Source organism: Amphiura filiformis, chromosome 1, assembly GCF_039555335.1.
Source record: "Amphiura filiformis chromosome 1, Afil_fr2py, whole genome shotgun sequence".
In the NCBI taxonomy this organism is placed as follows: Eukaryota; Metazoa; Echinodermata; class Ophiuroidea; order Amphilepidida; family Amphiuridae; genus Amphiura; species Amphiura filiformis.
This window is the reverse complement of record NC_092628.1, coordinates 24,048,085-24,074,392: the sequence shown is the minus strand read 5'-3', so window position 1 is coordinate 24,074,392 and position 26,308 is coordinate 24,048,085. Positions and strand designations below refer to the sequence as shown.

The 26,308-nt window shown below is 37.5% G+C and overlaps 1 protein-coding gene across 2 annotated transcripts in view; it reads right to left on the bottom strand.

Annotated features, from left to right (window-relative positions):
* Positions 1-7,803: 7,803 nt before the first annotated feature.
* The window catches only part of LOC140165876 (O-acetyl-ADP-ribose deacetylase-like), a 65,161-nt gene continuing 46,656 nt past the window's right edge, over positions 7,804-26,308 (bottom strand). For both annotated transcript variants that reach the window (XM_072189219.1, XM_072189227.1), the window contains exon 5: positions 7,804-8,088. In XM_072189219.1, the coding sequence (XP_072045320.1) occupies positions 7,904-8,088 (185 nt within the window). In that variant the 3' untranslated portion in view covers positions 7,804-7,903. The remainder of the gene's footprint in view (positions 8,089-26,308) is intronic.

Here is a 26,308-nt window from a genome sequence, read left to right as displayed (position 1 = left end):
TTTACTGTCAGATATATCCCTTTTATTTTTGAGCCGAACAACTACGGCAAAGCAAAGAAAATTGAATTTACTACCAGCGCACATGTCGCCAATACGTACCACTCCTTCGGTCGTGTTGTGGTACGACCCTTTGTTGTGTATATCACCGTCCCCCACACCGTGTTCGTACTGTGTGTTATGAACATCGTGTATGCGTTCGACTAATAATTCCATCGTAATAATAAAGCGCCGAATCCGGCGTTTTATTCAAAATCTCGGATTTTGACAAAACTACAGCACCTAGAGTCTTGATTTTTGCAGGGTATATTGGTTTAATAAAGTACAATTTAATCGTGTAAAAAAGGAATTTTAAAAATTCAGTGAGGGCATCTTCCTCAGCAAATGTTATAATATGGCTTTAATTTGACCAATCTGTGATGGCCATTTCTTATTGTATGCCTTTGTGGGCGCACACCACTAAATAATTGCCCCATTGAAATACGTGTAAAAACACCAGTTTTATTTGCTCGTTTTGAGGCCTTTTCGGCGCTTTCTGAGAAATTTAAGGATAACCAGTCGATTGCAAATCGATGAAAGTTTAACATATGTTTCAATGTATGGGTAGTCTTCCGTCTCGTTTTCCCGGTAGGAGCCGCTAAACAGCGCCCTCACTGTTTTTGACATGCTCTCATGATTGTAAACCCGTTTCTGCCCATTTTTTAATACGCGGACCTATTTTCTCGATAATTATAAAAATGCGACTTTTTAGTGATTCAAATTCATGCACAGGCTTTACACTTTTATTTAAGCTATAATTCGCTACTCTTTCTGATTATTAGTCCAAAGAGCAGCCCATTATACCTCAAAAACTTTCTGTATTTTACCGGAACTCAGTAGGGTTTCACAAATGGCGAATTGACTTATAGGTGTGCTCCCACCAAGGGTTTCCGATGTTCATAAAATTTAATTCTTTTATCTTTTTCTTGAAATATAAAATGTTTTGAGTAAAACGCTCGAAACAGAATTGCTCTGTGACATTCACTTCAAGAGAAATTCCCTTTCAAAGTTACATGGTGGATTCCGAAAATAGGCAAATTTTCAACATTTTGACCATTCATGCTTACTCTTCTATATTTGCATTAAATTCCAATTCTCTAGATAGTTTTTGACCTTCCATCTGATGAAATTCGGTTTTAAAAGAGAGTAAAGCACGTTCCACAATTGCATGGGTCTACTGTTAATGATTTATAACAATCACACCCCCCGCCCATATAAAACCAAGATTTGGCAGCTTTAAAAGGCACGCACCGATTTGTCACCTTAAGCCCAAATTGCTTTAAATCCAAGAAATCTTGTTTTCACACAATTTGATTCAAATTCATGCACAGGCTTTACACTTTTATTTAAGCTATAATTCGCTACTCTTTCTGATTATTAGTCCAAAGAGCAGCCCATTATACCTCAAAAACTTTCTGTATTTTACCGGAACTCAGTAGGGTTGCACAAATGGCGCATTGATTTAGTGGTGTGCTCCCTTGTCCAAGAGAGCCGTCGTTCTAGATTGTTGCCACTGTTTCAGTCTACCATTTACAAATTCCATCTCATCTTGCCAACGAAAGACTAAGCATCACACTACAAACTTTATTTATCCTCCTACAGTGATTTTACTATTTTTGAAACTATTGCTGAATAAAAACTTTTTTTCATTGTTTTATACTAAAAGACGATTGCATGAGTTTTTGAAAAGGGAGAACTTTGAGAGCATCGCAAAATGTATCCTCTATTCAAAGGTTTTTAAATTATTCAAATCAACAAAATGTCAAGTTATGCCCGAGACAGGCTATGCACTGAACTATTTTGTAATTTTAGGGGGTGGTATTTTTGATCCCTTTGAAATGTTTCCCAAAAAAATGGATGAGTAGTTCACAGAATGTAGATAAAATTTACTCGTATAAAAATATGCATGCAAAAAAGTTAATTATGATACTCTATGTATCCATTCATTAAAATTACAAACTATTGTCAAAATATTATATTCAAAAGCATTTCCTTCGGCCTTACAATCTGTTTTACTTTTACAGCTCTGTACCATTTTAACGCCTATCCAGTTTGTACTGCGTAATGTCACAGTGATTTGAGCCAAAATGGTGGTAAAAATTTTGCGCGCTTCACGCGTACCGGTCCATCAAATACCAATAGTAACCTTGATTTGGGGCTAAAATAGTCGTATTCAGAATGTGTATGATGTGCTCTCAGTCCCATAAGAAATACTGTGCAAACGTTGCTATACGTCTCCTTAAACATGGCGTTACATAATTTTTTCCTTAGGGGGATGTCATTTTGTTCGGAAGGGAGGGGGTCGTGTATATGTCGGTGACCGGAGTCAATTTTTTATGACCCCCTATTGCGGGCTAATTTTTTTATGACTCCCCTATCTTGGGTTGAACATTTGTTATATAAATTATATAACTTAAGATTGTGCGCACATTTTTGGTCCAAAATTCTATGACCCCCAGCATATTCGTGACCCCCCCCCCCCCCATTCCGAAGAAAATGACAGACATCTGAATGTTGTTTAGACTAAAACAAGTAGCAAATAAAAGTCCTACGTTTGTAATTGTTATTGTTCCTTACCTTTTTCCCTGAACCGCACTAAGCTAGATCTGTAAGACTGTGTGGTATAACATGACGACTCTCTGATGGTCTCAAATGTTTCTGTTTCTTTACTGTATTCGTCTGAAAAAATAAGTAAAGGATAATGTTCTTTGGTTATGCCCGTGTATGCACGGCGCGCGCTATTCAATTACACATGAGAAATACTCGATTGGTTGTTGCATTTTACCAAAATGTCTTTGGGGGGACTTATATTTTGGGAGCCCAGTAGGTATGCGCATTAACAATACAATTGTCAGTTAATTTTCTACGCCAGCGATGGATGGGGAGGGGCACATGGCACATAATCATTTTGTGGGGAGGGAGGATGCTCCATGTGCAACATGAAATGGGAGCTAAGCCGTAATGGTAGAGGGAGTTCTTTCAAAGCTGGAAAATATCAAAGTCAAAGGAGGAATTAGCAAAGTGTGTATCTTTTAGAGCTTAAACCATCAAAATCATGGGTCTTTGGTAAAATTCAGGGGTCTTTTACCCGTATGGTCATTTGCGCTAAGTGCCTACATGCACTGCTGATACCCTTTATTTCATTCTTTGGGATAAATGCCAATATTTTTATAATAAATGGAATATTGAAAACTGCTGAAATTTGACAAAAACAACGAAAGATATCACACGTGGTAAATGAGAACGAAATGATTACGAGCGCTAATGGGGTGAGGCTGTCGATCTGGTCACTTACTTTTAAATGTTTTACTTTGTAAAATAATGCGCAATTTGGTCATAAATATTCAATAATAATAAAACTGAAATGAAATGAACTAGAAAAGAGTCATATAACGTGGTAATATTTAAGGATAATCAACTGTTTTGGAATTGGACTTAATTTAATATGTACATTAAAATACATTTCCTGATATTGTTACGGAATAAGGAAATCAACGTTAAAAGCTCATAATAGCGTGATAATAATAAAATATAATCATAATCTGATGCGATCAAGCAAAATTAGTTTGAAGTAGGCCCATGTCAATTTTGGTATTCTTTGGTTACGTCCATGGCGCTGTTCCATTATATCAGGTATTCTTGAAACATTGTAAATTTGATACTGTAAATATTTCCAAACATTATAAATATCTGAACGTAGTTTAGATTAAAACAAATAGAAAATTAAAGTCCTACGTTAATTACGGTTGTTCCTTACCTTTTGCAGAATTTCCGTTTCCCTGAACCGTACTAAGCTAGATCTGTAAGACTGTGTAGTATGACATGACGACTCTCTGATGGTCCCAGAATGTTTCTGTTTCCTTACTGCATTCGTCTAATAATTTAATAAAGTTTAAATTTGGTTTACGCCCATATATGCATGGCGCTGTTCCATTATAGCAGATCTGCGCATGACCAATATATTTGTCAACTGGAAATGGTGGGTCTTCAGAAGCAGCCTCTTGTCATAATTTTACGATAGGTTATTAGGAACCTATAACAAGCGCTACGCCCTCTTCACACCTAACGAATGCTTACTAGCGTTGCGTTGGATATATTTACTATTATTTCCTCTTACTTAAGGGCTGGGGTAAGAGCAAATATTGACCATAAAATCGAATAAAAACAGCCGGCTCTCAACACGCGATGTTCAAAATTCCCGCGCCAAAAAAGTGCAATGACGTAATGGTTATTGTTCTCAATTGTCATCATCATTCATTGTATTACTGGGACGTCATTACACTGGACAATTTCGGCACCCGGGAATTTTGAATATCGCGTCTTGAGAGACAGATGTTTTTATTCATTTTTATGGTCACCATGAGTTGTGTTTTAAATAAAAACCACGTGATTCGTGCTTGATAATTATTTTTCTTACATATAAGCCATAATGCTGTGATTGCCAGAGACTTCCTTTAAGACTGTTCTCAGTCTGTGTGGCACCATATTAATACAACAGTACCATACAATTCGCCAGTGTCGTCTTGAAAAATGGGGGAGGAACAATTGGCTTGAATTGTCAAAAAGTGGCTGTAAAAACAAAAAATGAGTCGTTTTGCCAAAATGGGGATGTGCATGTGTGGGTTCGCGAGTGTATGGGGATGTCTCCGTGTGTCCCCAGGATTGACGCCCATGCAATTCATCCAATCCCAAAGGGGAAAAAAATTATTTCCTCCTTCTGCGTTCAAATGTACTTTTAACAAGTGCTTATTCGATCTTTTTTCCGGATTGATTTTAATAAGACAAGTCAAACTGATCGACTATATAAATTTATATATTAAGATTTCTGAAAGCGTTAACACAAAGTTTTATTATAACACCACATCACTTCAAATACCACCTACAGGGTGAGTCAAAAAAACTGCAATAGAGCAAAGAATCGATATTTATGTAAGAACCAAATCGAACTTTCCCAATATTGTAAGATTCTATAAATGCTACACTCAATGGCCACCTTCTGTGAAAATATAAAGTGAATCGCAACTACCGTTTAATTTTGATGAGTCCTTTTGTTGCGATACCCAATTTCGTTATTTGTCCACGAGGTACCATGTATTTTGAATGAGAGCACACAGTGCGCGGTAAAGGCACCATATCTGAAACTGACTTTAACTTAAATAAGGTTGCGTTATTTTAATTTCTTTTTTTTTTTTTTCTGTTCAAATAAACTTTTTAACATTAAGTCCTTCATACCTCACTCGACTCCAACTCCAGTTTTTTTTAATCCCAAAATGTCCAACTTACTGGATATTTTGTAATTCACTCCATTTCAATTTGCGCGCATTTCATTTTGACATTTGAAAAACCCGCCTGGAAATTTGTATGTTTTTGATAGAGAATAAACATCTTTAAAGTAAAGGTAAAATGAAAATAACAACAAATAATGTTTCTTCTCCTTAAACAAGACCAAGTGCAATAACACTTTGGGTGCTCCATTTTATTTTAATGACAATGAGGTTAAGAAAATGGCAGTTGTTCCAAATCTACCTTACACAGAGTGGGCTGATATTCAAATTTTAGATGTCTCTTGGACAAACATTAAAATTGGGTAGCGCTATAAAATGTGTTATAAAAACAAAACGGTAAATGCTAATTCCTTAATTTTTACACACAAGGTCAATGATGGATATACTATATACAAAATATTTTCATACCTAAAAAGTTCAACTCGGTTCTTAAGTAAAAATGGATTCTTTTCTCTATTGCACTTTTTTTGACTCACCCTGTATATTGAGTTATACTATATGATAAATACTGAATTCAACTCTCCCTCGCTCAGATTAAATCGTTAATGCCCTCCCTCGCTCAGATCAAATCAGTAATGAATCGTTATATTAAAATACGAATATAATTAAAGTGAAAGTGTATCGACATTTTCAAGTTTGAAGACAAGTGTTTGAAGTCAAAGTGCAACTGATGAAATTGTATTTCCTTACTATTTATATCAAATTAAACTTCAAATAACACCGATAATCCAATGTAATGAAAGTCACTTTCCAATTTAACTTGGTATAATTATGTTCTATAGTTACTCCACCATGATTAAGAATATATATTTATTTTGCGATTCTGCTCTCAAAGATGCATCTTATGCCAGCACCTCAGGAATAGAGGTCGTCATCCTTTCCCCATCTTGTGGGTAAAAGAAGGGCCTGACACTAAATCCACGATTTTCACTACGTTTTTTCTGGCTGTATGCGAATGAAAAAATTACGTTACTGTTATGAATTACTCATTTTGGTCTGTTTAATGTCAACGCCTCGATTAATTTTGCAATAATAAGACAATGTATGAGTTAATATTCAAATATTCTTTGATTAGGCATATCATCTCAAAAATAAGTGCAGCAGAAACACGTTACTTAATGTTTCTATATAAAATAATCTTTATAAAAGCTTAAAAAATCAAAAAACAGAATTGGAATCGGACAATGCATTGTGATGTAGTACAATTTTAAGATGCTTGTAAATGGGATAAAAACCTGCCACAAAAGGCTATAATGACAAAATTGACACATTTCGAGATTTTGAAGGCTTATTTGGATACTTGCTTGAAAAAGCAGCATTAATTTAAGTATTTCATTTAATAATTGTAATAAATCAAACAATTACAGTGTTTTTGCAATTAATCTCCACACAAATAAAGTCCAGCTATTTAATATTCAAAACTGACGAAAATAGAAAACCATTCATTATATGAAGGTGCGGGTTTTTTTGCACACATATGTATAGAAAGTTCTTTCATTTGATAACAGAAAATATACGAAAAGTAATTAATCATGCAAATTAGCTAATTACAACTATTCATGTATTCATGCTGTAATCATGTAAATTAGGCATGTGTAATTTTGTCTTTTTTCAATATTTTATGAATGTTCTATTCATACATCGTAAATTAGTAAAAAAACACCCCATTAAATCGACAATAACATAATTTGTTAAAAGATTTGGCTTCGTGAAGTGAACCACCGGGGTGAACCCAGGACCTTAGGTGTGCGATTTATTTTGGTAAAAAGTTTGACAGATTTTTCCGTTATCAATACCAAAATGTGAGCACCTGGTAAATGGTTCTCTCAAAAACCTGAGATCCAGGGTTTAGTAACCGAGGGGTATTATAATTTCAATAAGCATGACCCCGGGAGCATGACACATCAATAATATTGATAGTGAACTCAATCGATTCCGCAGGCATGTAGTCAATATCAACAGTGTATTCTCGTCGTTTATATCATTGTGATTTTGCCAAAAATCGAATAACAGTTTAGTATAACCCGTCCCTTTATAACACGTAAGATATATTTCTGACACATTTGGGTGTATTCCTGACACATTTGGGTGTATTTTCGACACATTTGGGTGTAGTCTTGATTCATTTGGGTGTATTTTGTTGTGATTTTGCATAATGTCGAATAGAACGTACACGTGGTGAATCACCCGAGAGCACCGTCGGTAACGTCACCCTTTGTAGTACAAAAAAACGGTTTATAGTTGGATGATGTGGTAATCACGGAAAGTTATGAAAGTTATGCTTTTGTAACTTCCGGTTTTTGAGAGCAGTTTTGGGACACTTTGACCTCTGATATATCGGTAAAATTGCTATAATATTATTAATTAACTTATTATTATGATAATGTTATCATTTATGTATTTAAATAATTAATTTATTTAATTACAATGTTTTTTGGGTTTGTTTTCATTCTTTTTAGATTATATTTTGTACGCACAAAAAACAATTTTTCTTAATTTTCCCAATAGGTCAGAGGGCAAAGTGTCCCAAAACTACAAAAACTGTCCCATAATACATTGTAAACTTCCAATGCCGATTTGGCTTATTCTCCCATACAATATCTGCCCAATGTGTCTTGCATGGCTTCTTTGTAAGTATCGAAGAGATCTTCTTTGAGGATAGTTACTTTAATGAAATGCAGCCACTGTGGATGAGTGTCTAAGGCGAAATCACGCATTGCTTCGAACATTGGAACTGCTAACTTCTTGGGATCGCCTTTCATGTGACCTGCAAATGTAATAACACAAAAAATGATTGGTCAAGTATGTATTTGACATATGACGAAGTAATGGCGGTTCCTTATAATGTAAAGGATGATGTAAGATGAAAGTGGTTCTCTATATTATGTTTTGCAATGTTGGTTTGAATTGATGTGTTTTATTAATTTTGTTGTACTTTTATCAATACAGGTTTTTTAGTATTACATTAAATCCATTGCCGAAAACCTTCTAAAACGTGTAAGCTAATCGTAGATCCACCCTTAACGCTCATTTTAGTAATATTTTTTTACCCCAGCCCCAGTACCTGAAAGGCCCTTTCAGTGATTTCACAGGAACATTAAAAAAAATGGAAATTTGTCAGAGTTGCTTAGAAATAAAGAATAAGTCTACAGAATTTCATTAAACCACTTTTCCCCTGAATACATCGACAAATTAGTCAAAAAACAGAAGTTTTAGAAAGGTTTTCTACTTCAACTCTGAGAAAATCGAGATTTTCGTACAGTGTGCCACCAATCGACTGGAAAAACTTCCTAGTCCAGTGTTTCTAACACGGGGAAGTAGAGTCTAAATTGATTTAAAACAGACGCTTTTAAGCTACAATTTTGTAGTAGAAAACAAAATAAGCAATTAAAGGTCACCGAGGCAAACTAACGGTCAATTCAAATATGAAAAACAGTTAAAATTGTGTATTTTGTTTAAAATAGTAGCTACTGATGTAATAAGTAGTAGAAACAATACGCAACGCGTGTTGGTACGTGGAGAGTGAGCTTCTTTCGATCTCGAGTCGGACTTTTGTACTGTCAGTATCAAAAGTCCAGAATCATGCAAATGCTTTATTTTGTCTAAAATACACGGCTTTCGACCGAACCACTAGCAGGCTATGTTAGCACATCTATGCCAATTACAAAGGTACCAAAATCTGAATTTTGATGATTTTTACGATCGTCCGGATGAGCAAATCACTGAATGGGCCTTTAACCGGGGCTAAGGTCGACCATAAAAATTCCCATGCGGTGGTGAGGCCCACCATGAGTTTCTGTAAAATAATTTCCATTTTGGTCTAGAGTTAGTGAGTCTCAAGGACATCAACTGGCACTTGCAGCAATTAAAACTATTAGTTAGGTCAAAAAACTCAATTTGGTGACCACTCTCTGGCTAGTAAGGTTTGACGATTGATTCGACTTCTATGGACCATTTAGGAAAAAAATAGCCCCCATGTCCCTCGCGAAAATCCCGGCATTTTTCGCTAGAAGCCAAAATCCAAAATGGCCGCCGCCACCATTTTGAAAATTTAAGGGTTTTTTTCGTGGCATTTACCCTTCAATGCATGTAAGGAGAACGGGAGAGGAGATCGGGAGGATGTGTTGTCACTAATTACTTATTCCCGAGGGATAGCGTAGGAGACTGAGGTTGACACAGGTAGGATAAGATATGGAACTAGTGGAGTTGCTACGTCGAGAATTTGAACGGAGGGAGTGCGCTGAGAGCTATTTTGCCGAGTTGAAGAAACTTGAAGAATCGGGGACAGGTTAGCGGAGAAAAGACTCTGGCTCGTGACATTTTGAGGCTGTAACATTAACGTACCCGGAAATGGGTATAGGGAAAAGAAAGAAAGATGAGATTACCAAGTTGCATTTAAAGCAAGCACTTGGAGTTGTGGAGTTGCGTGAATGGTTGTTTCGTTAGAAACCCAAAGATGAAGCAATGAGCTGTGCGGAAGCCACAGATTTGTTTTTTCGCATTGAAGAGGAACGGGTGAAGAACGATGTCCATGACAAAGAAGTAGAGTTAAGTGTAAAGCGGAATAGTTATCGGGAAGTTGAGTCACAGGCGAAGGAGGCAAAACGCGGAGGTACGTGTAGATGCAGGAGACAGATAGGAGGAAGCTGTTGGTACTGGGGTTCAGACGGAGGGAGATGTGCGGAGAAAACCAGGACTGGAAGGGGGCCATAGTAGCTAAGAATGTGCGCGTGGAGTTGGGAGATTGATTTCTATGGAGAGTAGGACACGCAGCTGCAAGATGGGGCAATTGGTCCTATTTTGCAGTAGAAAATAGATGGTAGATAATTAACCGTTGGGGGAAATAGTACTTTTCTTCTTTGATAAAGACGTACATGAGACAGTGGGAAACATAAGGTGCGAAGAGAGGTATTTTGACAATTAGAGATATGGGAGAGTGGTACGAGAAGTCGGTAAAGTGTGCTGATTGTATTACCAAGGGGGCAGGAGCAAGTGTTGGAGGAGTTATGCGTGCTAGAAGCCTATGGGCCACCGAAAAGGAAGAGTACTATGTCTATTATAGGGTGATCCTGAGCCTGGGATTGGTTTTGGTTTGGATGCTCAAGATTATTTTCACGATACCGATGGAATGGTATGTATAGGTTTTATGGTCGACGTGGAGTGGATGATGGCGTAAGGCTGAGGGAGTCAGGGTCCAGGGTCAGGTACCAAGAGAGTTGATGAAGGACCCGGAGTGTGTTGGCAGAGACCATTTTATATCAAGTACTGAGTCAGCTGCCGGGAGGTGGTGTCTGCATCCGAAGAACTAGGGGTAGCAGAGTAAGGGTTGTTCATGTGAGCAGGTTGACCGTAAGCAAGCGATTGGAGTGCGAGCCTTGGGAGTACAGAATTCCTGCTGTGAAGTCCGAGGAGGAGCCTATCGTGCATTGGAGAACATTGTGGACCACAAAGAGGACTTTGCGTGTTAAGGGTGTGACCACCAAGAGGACTTTGCGTGCGTGTTAAGGGTGTGACCACAAAGAGGACTTTGCGTGTTAAGGGTGTGAATACAAAGAGGACTTTGCGTGCGTGTTAAGAGTGTGACCACAAAGAAGACTTTGCGTGTTAAAAGAGTTAAGAGTGTGACCACAGTTCCTTCTATAATCTGTGGTGTGACCGTATTTTGTATAATAGACTGGAGCAGAGTGAAATAAAGAGTATACTGTTGAAAGTGAAAAACAAGGATTTATAGATGCACATCTGGATATCAAAAAATCTACTCAACACTGCTTAGATTATCGTAGACGAAATATTATGAACAGCTATTCCGGAAAGTTGAGTTGAATTTTGGACCGATTATTTATAAACATTATTTTGTAATCATATAACGATCCCGTAAATTTATTATTTACATTAATGTTGTTTTCATTCTCCTTTTTTATATTTCAGAGTCAAATGAAAGACCAAATCCTTCCACCAGCTGATTCAAAGAGCTGCTTCTTGGAGATAACATCTACGAGGCTTCGAAGCATAGTCTTTCATGGGTCAGAGAACGCCTAGAAGAAGAATATTAATCTTCATCAAAGATATGGTACAAGGCATTGATGGACACTATAATGCCCTTCCCACGGGGTATCGCCATACCTTCCTATAAATTCGTCATCCTTTGAAGGTGTTTGCGTCATTGAAGAAAATGTGGGCGCCCATGCCAGGCCCAAAACGTAAGCAGCAAGAGATGTCTCCATTAATGCCACCAGGGTATTTCTTTAAGGAGATGTATGATTTTGTCGAATACGTCAAGAAAGAGCAGGAACCAGAGCCAATTATCATCGATTCTGATGATCTTTTAGCCGACACCCCACGAATGATGAGAGCCTACTGTGATACATTGGGCATTCCATTCAATGATTCCTTGCTAACATGGCCCACTGGTCACGAGGTCATGTTAACCAAATGGATCACTGGTAAGGACGGATTTAGTGCCGCTGGTATCCAATCGGTTCATAAATGTACCTTTGAATCTGCAGAATTTGGTAAGCCGACCCCAATCCCAAACCCAGATGAGCTACCTGAAGATGTAGTAGAAGTAGCAAGGTTATCAATGCAGTACTACGATAAACTCTACGAGCAACGTTTTCAATGCTAAACCAGGCTCTGAAAGATTTTAGATATTAGGGCTGCTCACGCAACCAAAGGCCCATAAACAAAGAATAGAAAGAATTTATAAAGAATAGAACTTAAGACATTTTGACTTGCTACTAAAATGTATTCATCCTAATTGGGATCTGATCATTTAGTTTCATTATATATGCGTGAAACATGATTTTAAACCAATAATTATGAGTATAAAATCTAATTAAATTAATCCGGTATGAATCACCAAAGACCTTTTTGATTTTGACCCAAAGAGTTACGCTATTGTTGGTGAAAACATTTAAAAACGTTTTCATAACCCGACAATAAATGTTATTTAAACGTTCAGACTATTTTGTTAACTATGGTCAGAATTCAAAAAGGTCGTTGACCTATGAACATTTTTCGTCATAGCGCCCAACTGAAAGGTCTGGCACATAACAACTATACCTTTTTGGAATCCTCATGACCAAACGAGTATTTTGATATATTACTTGACATAATTGGAGTATTCTGAAAATTTGACCCCCATGTGACCTTGATTGACCTATTCCCGGAATGCCCGGAAGTTTCAGGAGGTGAGCCCAAGCTAAATTTATTCAGAATCAATCAAAGATCCCAAAATGACTCTCAAACTTTTGTTCTATGATTTGGTCAGGGATTCTACAGGATGGTCCTGTACTATGTGCTCTAGCTCTTTATCCTGGTCAAATGTGACATCAGAATTGTCATCTTTACTCTTATCTACATTGGCAATTTTGTCTACATCGGCATGTTTGTCTACATTATCAGCATGTTTTACAGTACACACCGGTTTGGGAATGCCAATGTCACTTCTTTCAACATACTCTTTGAGAATATTTATGTGGCATAACTGCCTGCTCTTGCGTCTACCAGGAATCTTGATAATATGTGACCCGGCAGCACAAACGAGCCGTAAATTCCCTAAATTGTATTCCGAGTTACGGTGTAAAATGTGTACGAAGGTCGTATTCATCGGTCACTTAAGCTGGCGCGACATCTGTCTTATTTTGATAGTCACAACACCAATCAATAATCCTTTTATTGAAGTGGATAATAAGCTTCTACCTTAGATGGCTATAGAACTTTTAATAGCTCTGGTCTTTGTTTGCTTTTGCTAAATCCTTTTCAAGTGGTGGGTTACCAGGCATTGTATTTTGTATAGGTATGCATAACCAACAATTAACAATGAGAGAACCTTCTTAAACCTCGTTGACTTGGGGATGATTTGAAATGACCGCCAATTATGACTGATTGATATTTATTGCCAGCAATGTGGAAAAAGAGACACACAGAGAAACTAAAAAAGCTATAATTTTGTTGAAGGAGCAAAGTTTAACAAACCATAACCCCGCTTCTGGATATCGTTTGAAGTCAAATGATATACCATATTTAAGTTTATGATGTTTATTTTTTAAACACGAAATAAAACAAAATTGACCGGGGGAGGAATTTACGGCTCATTCGCCGTGGACGGTCACATATAATCTACTTCACCCACTTTTGACTCTACCTCACATGGGCCATGATATCTGGCTTGCAATGGGTGTCCTGGAATTGGAAACAGTACTAGAACTTTGTCACCTGGTTTGAACACTCTTTCTTTGGCATGTTTATCATACCATTGTTTCATTTTGGCCTGACCCTGTTTCAAGTTTCTTTGGCGATATCAGTTACTCTGTTAAAACCTATGCTTAAAATTGGAGACATAATTGAAACGGGAGGAGCTGTAGGCCTTAATCTAGATTTTTAAGCTTACCTAATTTATTATGTCGTCGCATTGTATTCGTTTATGGGGATTTCCGTCATGCAATGTCAGGACTTCCTGGCCCAAATTGATGCCAAAACTGCATCGTTTATTTAATTTCCATGCATGTACGAAGCTAAATTGTCCACGTAAACAGTCCGATCCAAGGCAAATGGGGTTCTATCGGCACAAAATACGCCAATTTTACCTCGTGGATCGGCTGACATTTCGGTCCATTTCAGTATAAAACATGGTTCAAATTCTTAGATTTTCTATATTTATATTCCTCAGCAATTCAGGTTTCTGCTGATATGGTGCCCAATTTTGGAGGTGCAACCATTGTTTTAAAATTCCCTGCCAAATTTCAATGTTTACTTTTGGAAAAGACGCCATTTTCATCATTTTCGTCGTCGTGACTTCTTCACATTCGGCGAGGGGTTTCCCAAATAACAGTGCGAATTCGTAATACTTTATTTCTCATTAAATTATTATATTCATAAGAAAGCAGCTTCTCCCCAGTTTTGGAAACTAGGCCAGTTTTATGAATTATTAAAGAATTAGTAAAATTATAGTTCGAAATAAGAGCAATTTAAAGAATTACTAATTACTAGGATTACCAGGAGTTTTCAAAAAAAAAAAACACTTAATACGTCATAACAAATTATTGCCCAATCAGCTTTCAGTACGTCATTCCTCCAATTTTTCTAGGCCAATCAGCTTGAGGCATTCTCAAAAGAAAGGAAATTGTTCACTGTCAGTGATGCCAACGCCGCGCCTTAGGCGCACAATTGGGCTACTTGGCGATCACTTGCCGCTACTCAAAAAAGCATGCCGCTACTTGTCTAAAATTGGGCTACTTTTGCCAGTCTCAGGCCGCGGCAGTAATTTGATGTATTTTCCTTTCAATTTAGCCGATTTATAATGGTTTTGAGCCTTTGAAGCTCCAAATTGAAATTACAATGGGTTTTGTGACCATTTATTGATCGGTCAGTAACTTCCCAGTAAGTACCGGAAGTTTTAAAGTCAAGTGCTTTTCCGCCCAATTGGGTGTTTTGCGTTCTAAATTCAGGTAAATCCGCCCAAATATCCGGTATTGGGCGCTTTTTTGGAAGCTTAAAAAATTGGGCTACTTGAGAATCCTTTACCGCGGCCTGGCGAGTCAATGCGCCGCGCCTTGACGCTGAAAAGTTTTGGCAACACTGTTCACTGTTCAAATTACTTTCGACCAGAGCAGACCTGTATAGAGCAAGCTCGTGAAATTATCGTCTGCACTCAAATTTTGATCTACTGTATTTTTCCAAATACAGACTTTGAGGTTAGCAATTTAGCATGTAATCCCCAAGCTCTTGTTGGGTGATTCGAGGGAGTCTTGGAATGGTATGGATGCTGCAGTCCCGCCGGTTTACGCCGGTGGGGTCTCTGGGGAGAAAATACCGTTCCGGGATTCCAGCTTGACTCGATATGCCCAAATCCCTTCGGGGTCATAAGCCACACGGCAAGAGCTTGTTTTAGGATCAGAACGACGGACATTATCTTTTTATACTAGGCCATTTTTATCTCTATTTCATTATTCCAAATTAATCATATTGTAAGTATTTCCTGTGCGATAGAGTCACAGGAAATCCATTCGGTAACTTTCTGAATCGAGTACAGAGTTCGCCATTTTGTCAAATGCTACCCGGTTCAAGCAATGGCTCCTTTAGCTCGTACGATTTAGGTCGGAGCCTTGCGAGGTTAATTGCTCACGGGGATCACCAGAGTCCCATGGTTACTGAATGGTTTATCATAGAAACCGAGTCGGTCGTTCTCTCCTGTCCCATTCCCGAAGTAAACAAAGAATAAAATCCCCAAAAGAAAGAAAGAACAATGAACAATTCCAAATAAATAAATAACTATCACATGAATTGCAAGTCAGTTTAATCTGAGAGTTTTATATCAACGTTTTCCCTTGTAATGTGCTCGTTCGATTGAGAGAATTTGCAACTTGTTTGCATACACTTTTGGTATGTTATTTTTAGAATGTGATTCACGTGATATGAATCGGCTGATTGAAGTTAAAAACAAGCCAAAATAATCCCGTAATGTTCAGCTGATAAGCATTGACCCACAAATATGCAATTTAAGTGATAGTTATGGAAGTTCTTATTTCTTTACAAAATAACAAGAAATAAGGTAGCGGCCTTCCCCCAAAATTCTAAAAGTCATGAATTGACCTTTTATTATAAAATTGGGCAATAATACATTAGTGTTATGACAAAAACTCTTCTTGTGCAGTCAGTCTCTGTAGAAATTGAAAAGGCGAATAAAAGCGTATATTTCACATATTTATCTTTCACATTATATATACGACAACCGTATTACCTAATCTCAGTTGTCAGTTACTTCGTGTTAGTGTCAGGTAATAAAACAATAAGTGGTATAAACCAACAAATTAATGGTGTTATAAAACAATGAGGTGTTATGAACCGGAATAAGGTTCAACAAAGGTTAAAGGTTACGTAACCAGGTTAAAGGTTTCATAACAAGGTTTTAAACAGTCAAACTAGGTTATTTAAACGAACAGTTCAATTCGAACCATTCGAAGTGCCGTGCAGATTAGATCTTCGATTCGCTCGTCCATTCGTTCGTACCTGTTCCAGAACTTGGAGATTGCTGATTCGCCTGACGCTCGACGGTTTGTATGATTTCTTTATTTCTACCCCCAAATTTAGGCCAGGTCAATTCCATATTTGGTTATCTTTTGCACTGGGTCCTTTATGGCCGCTACCAAGAAACGCTACCCTGTATATAAGTTTGAGCCATCGAAATGTAGCTTTAAGATTTATTAGTTTATTTTATTCTATTTCCTGTTTAGGTCGTACTTCACTTGCCAGGCCTATTTAAGAGGTGCCAGTTGCTTTCATTACATTGGTGTGCTAGCGGTGGGATAGTATTACATTTCTCCAGGAAATAAACCCATAATTATTAGTCGTAACTCGTAAATAAGAAAGTAAACAAGATGGCAAGTCAAGAAATAGGCCCAGTAAGTAATAATGACAAATTAGTAGATGTAGAAAATAATAGTAATAAAATAGGAATAGGCATACAACGGGAAGAAAATGTAGGCCTAATAGATTTTTATGGAAACGTTCTGTCTGATAAGGAAACGGATAGTGAGGACATAAATAATGAAGTTAAAGTTGATGATAGTGTAGAAACTGTAGCTAAGAAAGAAGTAAATACGAAACCAGTGAAACCAGCGATTTTTGATGCGTCCACGTGTTGGTCTGATTACTTAATGCAGTTTGAAATAACCGCCAAATTTAACGAGTGGAATACAAAAGAGAAAGCTATGTGGTTAGCAATGAGTTTACGAGAAAAAGCACGTAGCACTTTAGGAGAATTTGAAGATATTGACGATATTCAGTATTCAAGGTTGGTTGCTCGTCTGAATCAAAGATTTGGCACAGATAATCGAAGTGAGTGGTTTGAACTACTACTTAAAAACAGGGTGAGACATTGCGAAGAAACATTGCCTGAACTTGCACACGAAATAAGAAAGCTAGTTAAAATGGCATACCCTGATTTGTCATGTGAATTAAAAGAGAAATTTGCTAGGAAGTATTTCTTTAGAGCAGTAAGCGATGATAAGTTAAGACGTAATGTAGAGTATATAAGGCAGCCAAAAACGCTTGATGATGCAATAATAGATGCAGTACAGTTTGAATCACTAAGAATAGCTGAAGAGTACAATGAGGAAATTAAGTTGAATTATAATAGACCTTTGGTTGAAATAGGACCACACTTGCATGATACAGTCAAGGAAAAGTTATATGGATCTGAGATGGTAGGCCTACATGAAGTAGGCCCAATCGAGCCATCAATCAAGGAGAAGAGAGCGAAACCTGTCGCAAAAGTTTGTCCTATGTTCAAACAAAGTACCAGGCATAGTAATGATGATTCAAATGAAGTAGAATCTGAGGAAGATTTAGTAAGAGTAAATAAATGTAGAGCTAAGTCAAAGAAGAAGTCTCCCGCCAAGAAGGGACGAGGAAGATTAAGATTATATTAAGAGTACAGTGACAAAGTAAAGTACACGGTTTGTGTATAGAGAAACACAGCCAACAGTGACAATAAAGTACCACGGTTTGTGTATAGAGAAACACAGCCAACAGTGACAATAAAGTACCACGGTTTGTGTATAGAGAAACACGGCCAACAGTGACAAAGTACCACGGTTTGTGTATAGAGAAACACAGCCAACAGTGACAATAAAGTACCACGGTTTGTGTGTAGAGAAACACAGCCACCAGTGACAATTCCCACGGTTTGCGTATAAGAAACGAAACCACTAGTGACAAATAAAGTACACGGTTTGTGCGTAGAAAAGCACAACCAACAGTGACAAAGTTTTATGTACATGGTTTGTAGATAGAATTAAGAATAGAGTAATTAATTGGGATAATGATGTGCGGAAAAGCCCTCGCCGTTAGTCATTGATCCTCATGGTGGTATTGGAAGTCTGGAAAAGGGCTCGCCGGCATCTGGTACTGCGACTTGTGACGATAGTTGGGGCCGATGATTTGCGGAAAAGTCCCCGCCGTTTAGTCTTTGGTTCTTGTGGTGTAGGAAGTCTGGAAAAGGGACTCGCCGGCATCTTGCACTGCGCACAAAAAGCCGCTAATGCGTGAAGTTTAAGTTTTTATTTGAAGATAAAACCAAACTAGTTGATTTGTATAGTAGTTGAAGTATGTTGTTTTATGTGTCCTCGGAAAATGCATAGGCCTACCGTGGACGGACTATGGAGTCAGGAAAAGGCCTCGCCGGCACCATTGTCTTGTAAAGTTCTAGCGGCTTTAGTGAAGTTGTAAATGAAAGAATTAGAATATTCTTGTAAGTAACTTAGTATGCGTATTAAGTGCGCATAGGCTATGTGAGATAATTCATAATTAGAAATTATGATTAAGAATTTACCGAACATGACAGAAATAATAAATACTATTAATAGTGGCTCCGCATCTGTAACTGCTGGACGCAGCGGTTATACATAAGCGTTTAGAGTAACTTTAATAAACTATTATTTACTTCCGAAATCGGAAGAGTAATCCTAACTGTGACAAGATAAACATAACTGTGACAAATTAAAAATAACTGTGACACTAAGTAATGTAGAATATGAAACTTTGCTATAAACGTGAACGTGTGTTGAAGGTAGAATACAGTTGTTGAAGTATAACTGAAATAAGATTATTTATAGCACATGTAGATAAGTTGAATATTTTACAGAAGTAGATCTTGAAGTTTCCTTGTCGGACATGAACGGGGGTGTATTAAAGTAAGAAATTGTAGTATGGGACCTTCATTTGTTGTTATAAAAGTAGAAAGAAAAGTTAGTTGCCTAAAATTTAATATGGAAGTACTAGTATCGTGAGCAGTACGATAAACTTGAATTTTGAACGCGAGTGGTCTTTTGAAAGATGTTGTAGTTTATCACATGATTTGAGATGTGACAAAATTGTTCAAAATTGTTTAACTGTTGTTGTTTTTTTAAAACCAAAATTAAAAGCCATCAGGTTTTTCTTGCACCCTGTTGCATTGTCTGGGGGCGAGGTGTGTGCTTCGACTCTCATTTCGTAGGAGGTATTAGTTCCTTTCAATCCACTTAGGTCAGGCTTTGTAGGAGAGAGTAGGATTGACTCAGGTGGTTTAATTTTCTTAGGATTGTTTTGTTGACTTGTTCTAAAACGCAACATCTTCGCACTACTCTTATTTGATATTGTTAGGAAAATTATCTAAATTAAACAGATGAGTCTATTTGTGAAGTAGAAGCTATTGAAAAACTGAATTGTTTTGTAGGTCTTGAGAACTAAAGTTAAAAGATTTTGTCGACGTAGGCCTATGGTATAATTGAACTGTAAAGGAACTGTTAGCTTAAAATAGGTAGAAGTTAACTTTCAAATAATTTATAACTTTTGGCCTGGACGGTGTTGCTTTTAATTATTTATGTAAGCAGTGGCATTGATAACACTAAAATTTGTGAAATTAATATGGCATAAAATGGTGACAAGACAAGCTAAGACATTGAGTGAACTTGAACTGTTTCAACTGTAGATTTTACGATGGATCATTCTACGAATGCCAGGAACTTGTTATCGAGATGGAATCAGCTAGCTGAAATTTGCATTGAATGTAAACGACTTTTCAAAAATGTAACGAACTGTTAAGCTATTGAACTGAAACTGATATAAAATTGACCACTCAAAAATAATTTCACGAGTGCAGAGAAAACCTACGATGTTCAGGATGTCAACCATGAAGTAAACGACTCCAAGCGTATCCAAACAAGTATTGAAGCAGAGAAGATGGCGGCGCCCAGTGACACGGAGATGGAGAAAACTTTGGCAACGAAAATGGACAGAATATTCGCACTCTTCTTATGCTTGCTCGTCATTGAAGTTTCTAAATTATATATTTGAGGATTCTACAGTTTCTGTGTGCCTACGAACTGACATTTATAGCAGGATAAACGTAAGAAAATCGACGATATTTACGCTAGCAAAATTCATTGTTGTGTGTGTGTAGTAAGCTTACATTTAGTCATTTACATGCTGTTTGTACATGTATCAAATACATGCATGGATTGTATAATGGACTGTATTTCATCATGATTATCATATGGAACTGAACTGAACTCATAAAATAAAAGAACATTCTATGACCATAATATGGACATTGATTTGATGACTGACATTTATCATTCAATATCAATAATTTTACATGAAAAAAAATGGACATTTCATATCTGCCACTGCGTACTGGAAGTTGGAATTGGTCATCAACGTCGACCTTGCTGTTTCAATAGTGAATAGAACTTTGAAATCAAGAACTGTGTACTTTTGGTACTAATTTTAAGGAAGCTTACATTTACAATAATACACACACACCCTAACCTATTTATGGACTGTATCAGTGGATGTTATTCGAAATGGACTTTATAATGTGCTCCAAATGGACTGCGCCACAATACTTCTATATTCAAAATGGACTGTTGCACTCAAAAAGAACTTTTACTCAAAATGTTATCAATGTAAACTGCATAGGCCAGCAACACCATAGTAAATCAAAATTTAAATTATATTATTATGAATAGCTGAAGTTTGTACTGTTTTAAAAGAAAAGTAATTTATTTGTAGGATGAAGCACACTAGCCAGGCTGTCAAATTAAGGTAACTGTAAGGGCCGACAGCAGGGCTACACGAGAGTACCACACTGACTGGGTCACAAGGAAACTGTTGCTTCATGTTGTTGAGGCATGCCTGTTTATAGATTTTTGATGGTGCTCAAGATTTAATTAAATAACAAGTTGCTGACCCAGTCAAGGCCCATGGTTTTGCCACTTTTATGGCCATTGTTGTTAAGTAAAAATAAGGGTGTGTGGGACTCGTTGTGTGCGAACATCCGATAAAAATCTGTCGACTGCACTCTTTACTTCTCTTAAGCATAAAAATTAGGCTGATACTTTGTACAATTTCGGGGCGAAATTTTTCATGAGGGGGGATAATGAAACGGGAGGAGCTGTAGGCCTTAATCTAGATTTTTAAGCTTACCTAATTTATTATGTCGTCGCATTGTATTCGTTTATGGGGATTTCCGTCATGCAATGTCAGGACTTCCTGGCCCAAATTGATGCCAAAACTGCATCGTTTATTTAATTTCCATGCATGTACGAAGCTAAATTGTCCACGTAAACAGTCCGATCCAAGGCAAATGGGGTTCTATCGGCACAAAATACGCCAATTTTACCTCGTGGATCGGCTGACATTTCGGTCCATTTCCAGTATAAAACATGGTTCAAATTCTTAGATTTTCTATATTTATATTCCTCAGCAATTCAGGTTTCTGCTGATATGGTGCCCAATTTTGGAGGTGCAACCATTGTTTTAAAATTCCTGCCAAATTTCAATGTTTACTTTTGGAAAAGACGCCATTTTCATCATTTTCGTCGTCGTGACTTCTTCACATTCGGCGAGGGGTTTCCCAAATAACAGTGCGAATTCGTAATACTTTATTTCTCATTAAATTATTATATTCATAAGAAAGCAGCTTCTCCCCAGTTTTGGAAACTAGGCCAGTTTTATGAATTATTAAAGAATTAGTAAAATTATAGTTCGAAATAAGAGCAATTTAAAGAATTACTAATTACTAGGATTACCAGGAGTTTTCAATCATAAAAAAACACTTAATACGTCATAACAAATTATTGCCCAATCAGCTTTCAGTACGTCATTCCTCCAATTTTTCTAGGCCAATCAGCTTGAGGCATTCTCAAAAGAAAGGAAATTGTTCACTGTTCAAATTACTTTCGACCAGAGCAGACCTGTATAGAGCAAGCTCGTGAAATTATCGTCTGCACTCAAATTTTGATCTGCTGTATTTTTCCAAATACAGACTTTGAGGTTAGCAATTTAGCATGTAATCCCCAAGCTCTTGTTGGGTGATTCGAGGGAGTCTTGGAATGGTATGGATGCTGCAGTCCCGCCGGTTTACGCCGGTGGGGTCTCTGGGGAGAAAATACCGTTCCGGGATTCCAGCTTGACTCGATATGCCCAAATCCCTTCGGGGTCATAAGCCACACGGCAAGAGCTTCTTTTAGGATCAGAACGACGGACATTATCTTTTTATACTAGGCCATTTTTATCTCTATTTCATTATTCCAAATTAATCATATTGTAAGTATTTCCTGTGCGATAGAGTCACAGGAAATCCATTCGGTAACTTTCTGAATCGAGTACAGAGTTCGCCATTTTGTCAAATGGTACCCGGTTCAAGCAATGGCTCCTTTAGCTCGTACGATTTAGGTCGGAGCCTTGCGAGGTTAATTGCTCACGGGGATCACCAGAGTCCCATGGTTACTGAATGGTTTATCATAGAAACCGAGTCGGTCGTTCTCTCCTGTCCCATTCCCGAAGTAAACAAAGAATAAAATCCCCAAAAGAAAGAAAGAACAATGAACAATTCCAAATAAATAAATAACTATCACATGAATTGCAAGTCAGTTTAATCTGAGAGTTTTATATCAACGTTTTCCCCTTGTAATGTGCTCGTTCGATTGAGAGAATTTGCAACTTGTTTGCATACACTTTTGGTATGTTATTTTTAGAATGTGATTCACGTGATATGAATCGGCTGATTGAAGTTAAAAACAAGCCAAAATAATCCCGTAATGTTCAGCTGATAAGCATTGACCCACAAATATGCAATTTAAGTGATAGTTATGGAAGTTCTTATTTCTTTACAAAATAACAAGAAATAAGGTAGCGGCCTTCCCCCAAAATTCTAAAAGTCATGAATTGACCTTTTTATTATAAAATTGGGCAATAATACATTAGTGTTATGACAAAAACTCTTCTTGTGCAGTCAGTCTCTGTAGAAATTGAAAAGGCGAATAAAAGCGTATATTTCACATATTTATCTTTCACATTATATATACGACAACCGTATTACCTAATCTCAGTTGTCAGTTACTTCGTGTTAGTGTCAGGTAATAAAACAATAAGTGGTATAAACCAACAAATTAATGGTGTTATAAAACAATGAGGTGTTATGAACCGGAATAAGGTTCAACAAAGGTTAAAGGTTACGTAACCAGGTTAAAGGTTTCATAACAAGGTTTTAAACAGTCAAACTAGGTTATTTAAACGAACAGTTCAATTCGAACCATTCGAAGTGCCGTGCAGATTAGATCTTCGATTCGCTCGTCCATTCGTTCGTACCTGTTCCAGAACTTGGAGATTGCTGATTCGCCTGACGCTCGACGGTTTGTATGATTTCTTTATTTCTACCCCCAAATTTAGGCCAGGTCAATTCCATATTTGGTTATCTTTTGCACTGGGTCCTTTATGGCCGCTACCAAGAAACGCTACCCTGTATATAAGTTTGAGCCATCGAAATGTAGCTTTAAGATTTATTAGTTTATTTTATTCTATTTCCTGTTTAGGTCGTACTTCACTTGCCAGGCCTATTTAAGAGGTGCCAGTTGCTTTCATTACATAATCCAATAAATTGATATCTGATTTCTCATTGAGCCACTTTTCTTTCAACAACTTTAAGGGCCCGCGCACTGTAAAAGGACTAAATCCTAAGGTGTCCTGAACAGCTTTCCTAGCAGCAAACAACAACAAGTGTACTCTCTCATCCCAGTCCCTCTGAACAGTATGTATGTCCTGATCATGTTTTTCAACGTTTGATGGAACCTTTCTAGTGCACCTTGTGATTCTGGATGGTAAGCACTTGAGGTATACTGTTCTATACCTGATACATGACCTGCTGAAATACTCCAGAAGTAAAGTTTGATCCTTTATCTGACTGTATGGACTTGGGGAGCCCCAAAAATGTGAAGAACTTGGTTAAAGCTTTCACTATAGTCACTGCTTTAATATTTCTCAAGGGTATGGCTTCAGGAAAGCGTGTTGACGCGCACATAATTGTCAGAAGGTATTGATTACCTGACGTAGTCTTTGGTAGGGGGCCTACACAATCAATAATAACCCTACTAAATGGTTCATCAAAGGCTGGAATTGGCTTTAATGGAGGGCTGGAATTGGCTTTAATGGAGCAGGAGGCATTTTCTGTTTTGGCTTCCCTACTTTTTGGCATATGTGACATGTTTTGCAATATTCAGAAACATCTTTTCTAAAAGTGGGCCACCAGAAATGTCTCAGAATTCTTTCATGAGTTTTCTTAACACCCAAATGCCATGCCATGGGAATATCATGTGCTATGTTAATTACTTCAGTGTGGTATACTTTTGGTACCACAATTTGGTGCACTACCTTCCACTTTTCATCGGCAGGTACATCAGGTGGGCGCCATTTTCTCATTAGCACACCATCTTGTTTGTAAAAACAGACATAATTTTGTTCTGCTTCTTCTCGGGTCAATGCCCTTTGATTGATCTCTTTGAGTTCTGGGTCATTTTGTTGCTCCAGAATCAGCTTGTCATGACTTAATGGGTCTTTCATGTTTTCCCCAATTTGTTCATGCTCAGAGGCTATGTCATTTTGACGGGTCTTTTTATCCCCTGGAGAAGGAAGTTTATCTTCTTTCTCATTCAACTTTGACACAAATGTGTCTGCCAAATTGTAGCCTAAGTCATCAATTTGGTTGTCCTCAATTGTTTCTAATGCAGGAAATATCTCCTTTTCCTCACTGTTATCTTCCTGCAGACAGGGCTTATCTGTAACTATTGGGTCAGGAAAAACCTTCCCCCCTGCCAAATCATTTCCTAGCAACATGGACACTCCCTTGACTGGCAATTCATGTCTAACTCCTATGGTTACAGGACCAGAAACTAAGTCAGATTTCAAGTTAATTTTGTGGAGAGGTACATTAAGTATTTCCATCCCAATACCCTGGATCAAAGAATTACCTGCTGAACTATCCTCATTAAAGGGCAAAGTTCCTTCCAGAATCACAGAACGTGTACAACATGTGTCTCGCACAATCTTTATAGGCTTTGGACTACCATTCTCACCTAGTGATACTACTCCCTCGAACACAAATGGTTCAATTTCCTCACACACCTTGTCTGTGTCACCTCCCTTTTGTGTGAATTCTTGTTTCCTGATTTCACTGACTTGTTTCTTTGACCCAAACGACACTGCACATCCTACAGTATTGTTAGTAGATGGCTGTTGTTTTTGTGAGTCTTGTCTGCCTTTTAAGAAATACCACTGGGTCATCGTATGCCCTGGTCTCTTACAATGAGTAAAAGTTACTTTGGATTTAAATTCAGTCCCAAATTTTGATTTGTTACCCTCTACCACCAGCACTATGCTGTGAATTAGACGGAGGTTTCCCTTCTTGTGTGCCACCCTGATTTGCTCTAGGTTGATTATGGCTGAACCTGTTTGAATAACTTCTGTTATGACTAAATTTACTCGCATTCAATTTGTGAGGTAAGCCATAGTTGTCAGCGATCGTCGCCGCCTCACTCAGCGTTTTAATTTTGCTAGCGCTTTCATCCAAATGGGTTTTAATGTCAACGTGGACACATTTCTTCAACTCTTCTATACAGCCTCATCCCCCCCCCCCCCACTTTTCTCAAAAAAAGTTGAGATTTTTTATATCACTGGAAACCTCTGGCTACATGTTTATGTACAAAATATTTCTTGCAGATTAATTCGTTTAGCAAAGATATCGTGAAATTTGAATTTCGTTCTGGTGCACCAGAACGAAATTACAACGCATTGTCTATGGAGCAGTGTAATACACATAATCATGCATAACTCGCGAACGCAAAATCGGAATCAACTGAAATTTTGGGAATAGGTTTTTTCGTGGATATCTAATGAAAAATGACATAAATAGAGGATGCTAGGATCACGAAATACTCCCTTAAACAAAGTTAAATAATTAAATTACTCAGGGCACATCACATACTCTAGGGGGGTTATCCCTCAGAATCTCACATCAAATAAAAGTGCCTCATCGTTTCCTCGAGCACTGTTGGAAAAGACCGAAAACTACTGACAATGCTAATTTTGCATTGAAAAAACACCACCTCCCTCATCAATTCACGAGCCAGAACATGGTATGGGTGATGACACCTATGATTGACATGTATCAA